General features: G+C 52.8%; 1 protein-coding gene across 1 annotated transcript; it reads right to left on the bottom strand.

Annotated features, from left to right (window-relative positions):
* Positions 1 to 7,163: 7,163 nt before the first annotated feature.
* KIAA0040 (KIAA0040 ortholog) lies at positions 7,164 to 7,490 on the bottom strand. Its single transcript, XM_010137247.1, has one exon. The coding sequence runs from the start codon at positions 7,488 to 7,490 to the stop codon at positions 7,164 to 7,166; it is 327 nt and encodes a 108-aa protein (XP_010135549.1).
* Between the last annotated feature and the right edge of the window lie 1,829 nt (positions 7,491 to 9,319).

The following is a 9,319-nucleotide window of genomic DNA, read 5'->3' as shown; positions in this document are numbered from 1 at the left end:
CTCGAACTCTGTGCAGGACAGTACCCGAAGAGAATGACTCAGTATTTCTTAACAAAGTCGGATTCAGACACCTTTCTCCAATATGTGGGAGACAATCGCTGACCAAGTTGCACCCAGACACCTCTGGGTCTTCAGCCCAGCCTGCTTCCAGCCTGTGGAGCTGTCAGAGACTGGGAGGGGGCTTGTGGGGAGCATCCCACTTGTAGATCCCCTGGTTGGCTAAGCATCACAACGTCCTGCTTGATCCAATATTTGCAACTTCTACGAACGTTATATAAAACAAGCTTTAACACGCACTGTTCTTTCTGAAAAGGCTGCTGACTGTCCTGAGTTCTGTCCTGTTCTGATGCTGTCCACTGCAGAGTAAATTAGATATGAACCCACTAAAAAACGATAGCCCCCTAATTTACATCAGAGAGAGCTTCTCTGAGACTATCCCCTCTCCCTGTTTTGGTCTGTGGTCATCTTCTTCTGTCTCCTCACCATTTGGGGCACATTCCCTACTCCTCCTGCAGTTAAAGAGATAGGTTTGGGGAAACATCAGAGTGCTGGCAAGGCTTGTTAACCCAGGTGTGGTCTGGGTTCCTCAACCTCCAGTATCACATCTCTCCAGGGTGAAATCCTGCTCTGTTTTGCTTGTCTCTCCTTGTCTTCCAGCCCAAAGATAAGCCTGAGAAGACAGGCAGTTCCCACTCCTGGGTCAGTGTAAAGGCTGTACTCCTCCAACCTCTGCTCACCATCCCACACCAGCCTCTGTGTACTGCTAACCTAAGAGGCCACTTACTGACCATGAACAACATTCTTTATGTGACTCTCAATCTGCTGTTTGTGCTTTTTCATTTGCAGTGTGGTAGCCGGTGATGCTGAAGTGGTAATGCCTCTGCCTCCAAAAGGAGCACCTCAGGGTTAAACCCATCCTGCACGCTCTCTCTTGGGCCCCAGTGCATGGTTTCACATTAGGCTCCTTTTTTCCTTGCAGCCATAAAGGTGAGTGTCGCGACCCACGGCAGGCTCTTCTCGCTGGAGCAGGAACGAATCGCTCATACGCCAATGTGGTGTGTAGTGAGACCCCTTTATTGTTTACATTACATCCCAATTTATAGACTCTTGTCCACCCGACTAGCTACATGGTGATTGGATAGTGTCTCTGTTACACAGACAGCATGCATCTCTTAAAGCACTATAACTGGATAAAAGGGGTTAGTCCCCACGTGGCTACTGTTTTGGTTAGAGTTAATCAAACAGGCTAGTTAGAGATATAATTTCCCACATGATAGTGTTGCAGCTGGGTTTCGGCTGCTAAGTTTCCCAGAGAGAGTAGCATATTTTTCATAGTTCTAATTTCTGCTAGAAAGATACAGCAACAGGTGAGTTTTATTTTCTTTCCCTGAGCAGATGTTAACATTCTGGGCCACCAGCTACAGCCGGGCAAGAAGTATGAACTCACCAAATTATGCTTGCTCAGAGGCTTCCTTGTCTGAGCAGATTGGAACGTGATTGTCCTGTGTCTTAATGGCCTTTTCTATCCCAGTGCTAAGCTGAGTAATACATTTCAAAGAATCCTTCCTGGACTTTGGAGGAAGTAATAAAATAAGGAGCTTTCAAAATATTCTGATTCTTTACTTGGGGTGGCAGAATTATTTTTCTTCCCACTTAAACTAAACCTTCTTTACAGAGGTGGAGCAATACCCAGGCCCAGACTGGGCTGTGAAAATTAGGTCTTTGGAGTCTGCTCCAAAAGGGGGATGGGGACTTTGTGATCTCTTCCTGACTTAATACTGCAAAGCATTGAACTGGTCTGTGATTGCTAGGGCCTGGCCGAGGAGAGCTAGCTAGAGTCGTCTCTCCAGGGTGAGTACCGAATTCTTCATAGTACTTCCAGGGCTGTGCCTCTTGTGTGGATGGGCAGGCAAAGACTCATCTGAACTGCGTTAGGATGTCCAAGCCCTGGGCTGGGGGAAGGAGGAGGCTGATGGAGGGTGGAGAGGAAGGGAGAGGAAAATGGCACTTGAAGTGTTTTGCAGGTGCTGCGCTAAAAGCATGAGAGAAGGACAGGAAAACCATGAGTGTACTTTACTGTGGTGAAGTGTTTTCTCCCTGTTGCCACTTGCCTTGAAGGTGGATTTCACTATGTTGATCAGGTAAAGAGCACAGTGTAGATGTGAGGAAGGCGACCGAAGGGCACTGGAGGACTTAGCCTCGCACACAGCCACTCTAAAGGCAAGCGTATGCTCTAGAAAGCAGCAGGCGTGATTGTTGCCAGCAGCTCTTTCCTGTGCAGAGGCAAAACACGATCCCCTTCTAAAGCTGAATTTTACCTGAGAGCAGGAAATGTTCTCTTAAGCGGTATAAGCTTTGTGTTTCAGAAGTAAAGGCAAACGAGATACCTTGTCTGCAGTTTCTGAGATCGGTTTACTTGTCCCTCCTAATTCCGGACTCTCTTCCACCAGGGAGGCTGCTGGAAAACCATTGTGGTAGTGATTATTTCCCAGCAGCCACAGGATGGCATCATCTCTTCATGCTAGTGCAGGAGAACCTTCCCCGTAGCCAGCAGGTCTCTGTGGAAAGACCTTTCTGGGGTTAACCAGAGTCTGCACTACAGCTTTAGTAGCTGAGGCTCCTCAGAAAATGCAGTTTGTTTGCCTTAAGGAACTGGCTGTTCTGGTTTCAAGGCTCAGGCTGGTTGGGTCAGTCCCATAAAAATTTCACATGCTCTTACTACCCTTGTCTTGCTGCAATACCCAGCCGTGTGACAGTGGCCATAAGGCCAAAACAGATTCTTGAAACCTCTGCCTTGCCCTGAGATTACTTAAATTTTATAGCCAGTGAGGCTTGCAACATGCCCAGGGGCAGAATTTGAATCCAAGAAGGATCCTCTCTGCCTTGGCATTACAATGTCAGTGGGGACCTTCCTGTTTCCTGGGCCCCAGGAGCCAGGACCTATCTGTCGTGATAGATCTGGGGTGCAGCATGCCATGCTGCTGTGGGAAACCTCAGTGAAATGGCCCTGTGGAGGGAGAGGAGGTGGATTCTTCACCCACCTCCCCACTGACCCTGGAGGAGGAGGAGGAGGGAGAAGTCATACCTCTTCCCAAAGGTGTATACTCTGAATGGTGTAATTTGGAAAGAAGACAGAAGCAACTTACTGCACTGGGCACTTGACTGAGAAGCAGCAGTGGTACTGCTGGTCACTGCTCTAGGCTTTGTTGGCTGAATAAACAGAGGAATAGTCAGTAAAGACCCCATTCTCTGCTCCTAGTGGGGTTTCATGAGCCTGTGGGGGCAATTTTGGCATCCCTTCAATCCCTGGACTGCTCAAGGATGCTCAGCTTGACCTCCAGCCCTACCTGTTTCTGACCTGGGACCCCTCCTTTCCCCTGCAGCCTATGTGACCCAAGGGCTCCTGGCCCTGAATACAGCATGCGGGGCTGTCAGCTGGAGAGAAACAAAGTGTGCACTGCCCATTCCCTCCCCCCAGGAGTGTGTGTCTACCATTTCTAGCTGAGCCTCACTGCAGTCCTGCACACCTCCTACCATCAGACTCCTCCAGAGCCTCAGTTGGTGGGCAAGGTGCAGGTTGGTCCCTCATCCAGGTGAGCAGCAGATTTTCCTTCTTTGCCCTCGTGAAGGGAGAGCTGAGTGGTGCACGGTTTGGAAAGGCTCTGCCCAGCAGAGCTGCGTGCCTGATCCTATGTCTTGCCCAACGCAGGCAGCTGCAAGAAGCTGCAGACACAGTGAAATTCTTGTCTGATCAAAACCAACTGGGGTTAGCTAGTCTGTGCTGCTGACCCTCTGAAAGGAAAGAACCCCTCTGCAGCCCACCTCCCGCAGTGCACAAACACTGCTTTGCTGCTTCCCACTGCTTTTTGCCCTCGGGGAGAGGAGCTTGACTGTGTTCATTAACGACGCAAGGCTGTTAAACTTGATTAAGCTAAGCTGTTCCTTTAAGAGAACGTCTGCAAACTGGCTGCAGGCAGAGACTGCCCAGCCTCTGCCTGCTGAGCTCTCCTGTGTCTTATCTGGAGCCAGGCCGCAGATACAAGCAAGATTTCCCCAGGAAAATAAACACATGACTGAGAGCTAGAGACATGACAGTTGTTTGCGGTTTGAGAAGTCATTTATTTTAGGTTTAAAAAAAAAATTGCAAAAAATTGGGTGGTGTTTGGTTTTGTTTTTTTTTTTTTTCCCTGTTGCATGGGCTTACAGGAAAATAAAAGGTTGCTACTGAAATGCAGTTGTGGAAAGGCAGTGCAGAGGTGTCTGGAGAGCGGGCACCCACGCAGAGGATTTTCTGTACCATGCCTCCCTGCCACCCTGTTAGCATGGGTGTTGCAGGGTCCCGCTGCCTGGGTGATGGGTGACAGGTCCTGGCACAACTCAGGCTGACCGCTGCTCTTCTGCTTTTTTCTCGAGAAGCAGCTGATTCAGTGCATGGTTTGGCTAAAGCAGCAGCCCTCGAGCAAGTCAGCCCCTGTGCTTTGTGGGGTGCAGCAGCTCACGCCACCCTTGGGTTGGATGGATCAGGGCAGGGCTGTCCTGGTCCCTTCCTGTCCAGCCCAGGAGTGGTTTGAATTATGGTTTTGGTGGATTCCTGAAATTCAGACCTGGCTCTGTACTTTCCAGAGCTGATGGGAAGATGCTACATGTGACGTAATACAGATGCTTTCTTGAGAGTTCTCTGGTTCTTGTAGGAATCAGCTGCTCTTGCCTGAAAGATGATGTGCCATCCTTTCCGGAGCAGGCCCTTCTCACAGGGAGCAGTGCAATGCCCGGCAGCTCCAGGCCAGGTAGGTTGTACTCTGCTGGCGCTGGCTGCCTCTGTGCCCTGGCTTGCTCGGGTAAGCCTCTGCCCTCCCACCGTGTTTCCCTTTGCTCTGATTTTTGTTGATTCCTTCAGGCAGCACCGCCCTTGTCCAGGGCTGTTGGCGCCTCTGGGTTGCAGGAGGAGCACCTGCGTGGGCACCTTTCCTGCCTGCTGGGGGAGGCTGCTTTGCCCACCCAGAGAGCGCAGGGGCAGGAGGGCTGGGGAAAGTACCTGGATGGGGGAAAAGAGGGAAGGAAGAAGGACTAGAAGTGCAGTGCTGGTTCTCCAGGATCCTGGAGGGGCTGGGGCTGTGGGACAGACACCAGAGATATTCCCGCATGTTTCTCTATAGGATTAGGTGTGGCAAATCCTAATTTTTTTTTTTTTTATATAGCATTATATGTTGGTTCCTGTCTTGGAGGAGAAGGGAGTCAGTTACTTCAATGTTAACGAAGCAACCTGGAAAAATCAGGCACATACAGGGTCAATTTAAAGGGCTGCCTGAGGAGGAGCGTGCATGCAGCCAAACTCTGTGACGTGACGTTAACATCACCACCCTGTCCGAGTTGGACAAAACAGGCTGTGCCAGGACAAGGTCGTACATGCAGCCGCTTCTCACCAGTGGCTTTGTGCCCCACTAGTGCATGCCCTGGAAGCTGGGGGAAGGTGGCATTGCCCTTGCCTGGACGTGGTTGTATCCGGCAGCTCTACCCAGACTTGCCCACGTCGGTTTGGCTGCTTGTCTCCCAGATGTCTGGCTCTGGCTGGCAGCTCTGGTCTGCTCCAGCAGCTTAAGAGCTGGAAGAAAACAGGAGGAAAACATCCAGTGTACAAATGCGGGGCAAAAAACAGATGTGATGGGGCTTCTCATCAACATCCCTTGCTGGCGAAACAAGCTGGTAGAGATGGAACCTGGTAGGATAGAGGGTTGGGGGCGGGTGTGTGTGTGTGTTGTGTTTTGGCAGGCAGAGGAGACCCCCAGCTCCTTGAGAGGTGGGCTGGCCACGGAGGCCTCAGGGAGCAGAGGGTCAAACTCAGAGTAGGCGTGTGTGGTCTTGTTGGCTGCTGTGCCTGGCTGAGCTGTCATCCAAAGGAGATGAGGATGGAGGGGCGTGCAGGGTCCAGCTGTACGATGCATCCCTGGGTAAGGGATGACTGTGCGCATGAACTTAACTCCCCTCTGCTCCTACAGCACAACCCAAATCCCAGAGTCTTGGCACACTGAGCTGTCCGCGTGGCATCAGCTGGCAGTGGTGCGTGCTGGTGGGGCTGTGTGCGTGTCTGGTGCGTGGCACAAGGGCTGCAGGGAGAGGGGACTGCTGAGTGTGGCGGCAAAGTCATTCTGCTGCTTCAATACCGTTCGGTGTGCCTGGCCCTGCACAGAGGGGCCTTTGGTCCTGCTCTTCGTTAGTAGTCATTCAATAAATATCTCTAATGCCCGTAGCTAAGCCTTTATGCAGCCTCAGCTTGTGTTTCCGCTCTTGTAGTAGCGTGGTGGGCTCTTCAAAGGCAAGTCTGTATAAAACAGTCATTCAAGGAAGATTTTTTTTTAAGTGCTGGTGCAAAAAGGCTGGTCTTGCAGCCTCCTCTCTCCTCCCTGCCTCTAGACTGGGTGGCAACACGTCCTTTGCTTTGCCACCTTAAGACGGTACCTTGAGGTCTCTGAGGTTGGGCTGAGGGCATCTGGCTTTAGATGCTCACAGTAGCCTTCAGTTTGGTGGCCAGGGAGATGGCACATCTTCAAGCTGCAGCCTAACTCTGCACTCAGCTTTTTTTGCATCTCCAGCATGAACTGGGTTTCAATGGAGCCTAGACAGTCAAGTTGTGCCATCTCCAGGGCAGGGCAAGCAAACGAGGCGTGCCCTGTGCTTGCTTCACATGTGGTCAGCCTCATTTGTGCAAGGGGAAGCGTGCCGGTGGCTCGGCCTGTGAGCGCACGAGATCCTGAGCACCCTCGTCAGTGCCACAGTGTGTGTGCTTGCACATGGGTGCAGTAGCAAAGCCTCACACCCGGTTTGCTGCATGCCAGCCCAGTGTATGTGCGTTGTGCTCATGGTGAGAGGTATGTATGGCCCGGGGGCAGGTCACCCTCACACGCTCAGCAGGACTCGTGTCCTTTGCAGGGGTGTCTACCCTGGGGCATGCTGTCATGGTGGGGGAGAAGGGGCTTGCAGAAACCCGTGCCTGGCTGCGTTGCTCTCTGCTGGCCCTTCAGCGCACTGGTTGGCTGCTGGGCTCAGCCTCTTTTGAAAGTCACCATCAAGCAGCAGCAGCATCGGTGTCTCCTTGCCCCTCACAGTGCACACCTAGAAGGGCTGGTGGCATCTCAGAGGAGAGGACGTGAACAACCTCCTGTTCGCTAGATGGGCAAGGAGGGTCTCTTGTCCAGCAAGAGCAGCTTGGGCTGAGCTGAGATCCACAGGTCCTCTTCATCCTTCTTCTTCTTCTTTTTCTTCTTGTTCCTCTCAGCATGCAGCTGCCCGTTGCTGCTTGGGCCACCTTTCTTCCTTTGTCCCCTCCGGCTGCAGAAGCAGCAGTGGCAGCAGATGAAAATGCAGGCAATGAGGACAACAAAAGGCAGACCCAGCAGCACAACCAGGCAGATGGTGTTGAAGACTCCTTCCTCATGCTTGGTACGGATGAGCTCCAAGATGGAGTTAAAGAAAGAGCTGATCTTCTGCTGCATGTTGGCTGCTGGGCAGGCTGCCTGTGCTGCTCCCTCTGCTTGAAGGGATATGTTCAGCTCCTGTCAGCAGCTAGTGGGCTCCACAAGTGTCCTTGGATGGTGCCTGCAGAGGTGGGAAATGACATGGGTCAGGTGCCTGTTGCCTCAGCAATTTTCTTCATGAAGCTGCCAGCACAGCCATAGCCTTAACAGGGTGAGAGGTCTGCTGCCTTGGAGGGGTCCAAGGTCACGGGGGCTGGGCCATGCTGCCAGCCACATCCCTTTGGGTGTCCCCATCTGAGAAACACAGCCTCCCATTCTCTCCTGGGGTTCATTCTGAGCAGTGAGGATGGGTGGAGAGGGCTTTGGGCATCCCTACTGGCCTTGGCATCTGGCTGAGGACAAATCCTACTCTCGTGGACATACATCTCTACCATTGTTTGGCAGCCACAGCATGAAGCTCTTATTAGCCCTTTGTAGGTCTTATTTCTTAGCAGAGGAAATACTGTCTGCAGGAGGACCTTCTTTCTCTAGAAAGGGACTTGCCTGGTCCAGGCAAGGGACCACTACAGAGAGTGGTACTGCTGCCATCAGAGCCAGGATTCAGTCAGAGCTGTGGGAGTCATCAGAGAGACTCTCATCTGATGAGACTTTCCGAGACTTGTCAGAGCTGTGACCTCATGTCACAGGTCTCTCCTAACCCCCCATCCCCTCCTTGGGACTGGGTGTTTGGTATGGACAGGCTGAGCTGCTCTACTGCCCCGTGTCTGGGCAGCGCAGAAACAAGGTGTGCCTGGTCCTGCCACCTGGGCACACATGGCACCACCGGCAGGCTCGGGGCTGTGGTTAAACCACCTGAATTTTTGATGGGGACTGTGGTCAGTGGGGCTCGCGGGCAGTGGGTGCGGGCCCCGGTGAGCAGCCGTGCACCCAGAGCTGCCTGCGTGCAGCCAGGGCTGGCTGCAAAGATAACACCGGCAGAGGCTGGCTGAGGATGGAGGAGCTGCTGCTGTGCCTCACCTGGGAATTGCTCCAAGGGTTTGGGTAGGGCCGAGGAGCATTTCTGCGGCCTGACGTAAGGTTTTCCTTTCCCTCAGGGAGGGAGAGGTTCTGCTGAGTGGCAGGACTCCCAGGGAAGCCCTCTTGCCACTGCTCACGCCTTTCCTCCTCTCCTGGGGCCAGGCAAAGCTCCAGGGAGTTTTGGGTAGAGCAGGGGCTTTTGTGCCATGAGTTTGCAGTTCTGGTTCAACAGGGGGGTCCCTAAACTATGGGTTGTACAGATGAAGTGCTGGCAGGGGCAATATCAAGCTCTAATACCCTCGCTCAGCATTTTACACCAGCGTCTTTGCCAGCCTGCAGCATTCAAGCCTGTTGAGGGAATGCCAAAGTCCTCGTGTGCACAGGAGAGGAAACTGAGGCACAGTAAGAAAACCAACACTTCCACCTAACGAAACCTTAAGAGGTACAGCCTGAACTCCAGGGGTGTTCTGGTTCACCTGTGCCCTGCGGCTCTCCCTCTGGCAGCCCTCTAGGGAGGAACCTGTGGAGGACCCAGACTAGTTTCGGCTAAAGCCTCCTTGTCTCCAGCGCTACCGTTCCTTGGTTTGCATCGTGCTCATTGCTGCTGCGGTGCTTGCTAAGGGATGCTCTCTTGTACCCAGCGTTTTGGGACGCCCCTGTTCATCCAGCCACCACCACCACACATCCCCTTGCCTCGCTTTGCAGTGGCACCCCCCCTTCTAACAAACAGCAAAGCCCCAGCCTTGCCTAAAAAGAAACTGCACGTCCCACCCAACCCTAACCACAGCCCTCCTGCTGCTGCCGAGGCATCAGCTGGGGGCATCCCTGGA

Source organism: Buceros rhinoceros, unplaced genomic scaffold (assembly GCF_000710305.1).
Source record: "Buceros rhinoceros silvestris isolate BGI_N320 unplaced genomic scaffold, ASM71030v1 scaffold22505, whole genome shotgun sequence".
Taxonomy (NCBI): Eukaryota; Metazoa; Chordata; class Aves; order Bucerotiformes; family Bucerotidae; genus Buceros; species Buceros rhinoceros.
This window is presented reverse-complemented; position numbering and strand designations above follow the sequence as displayed.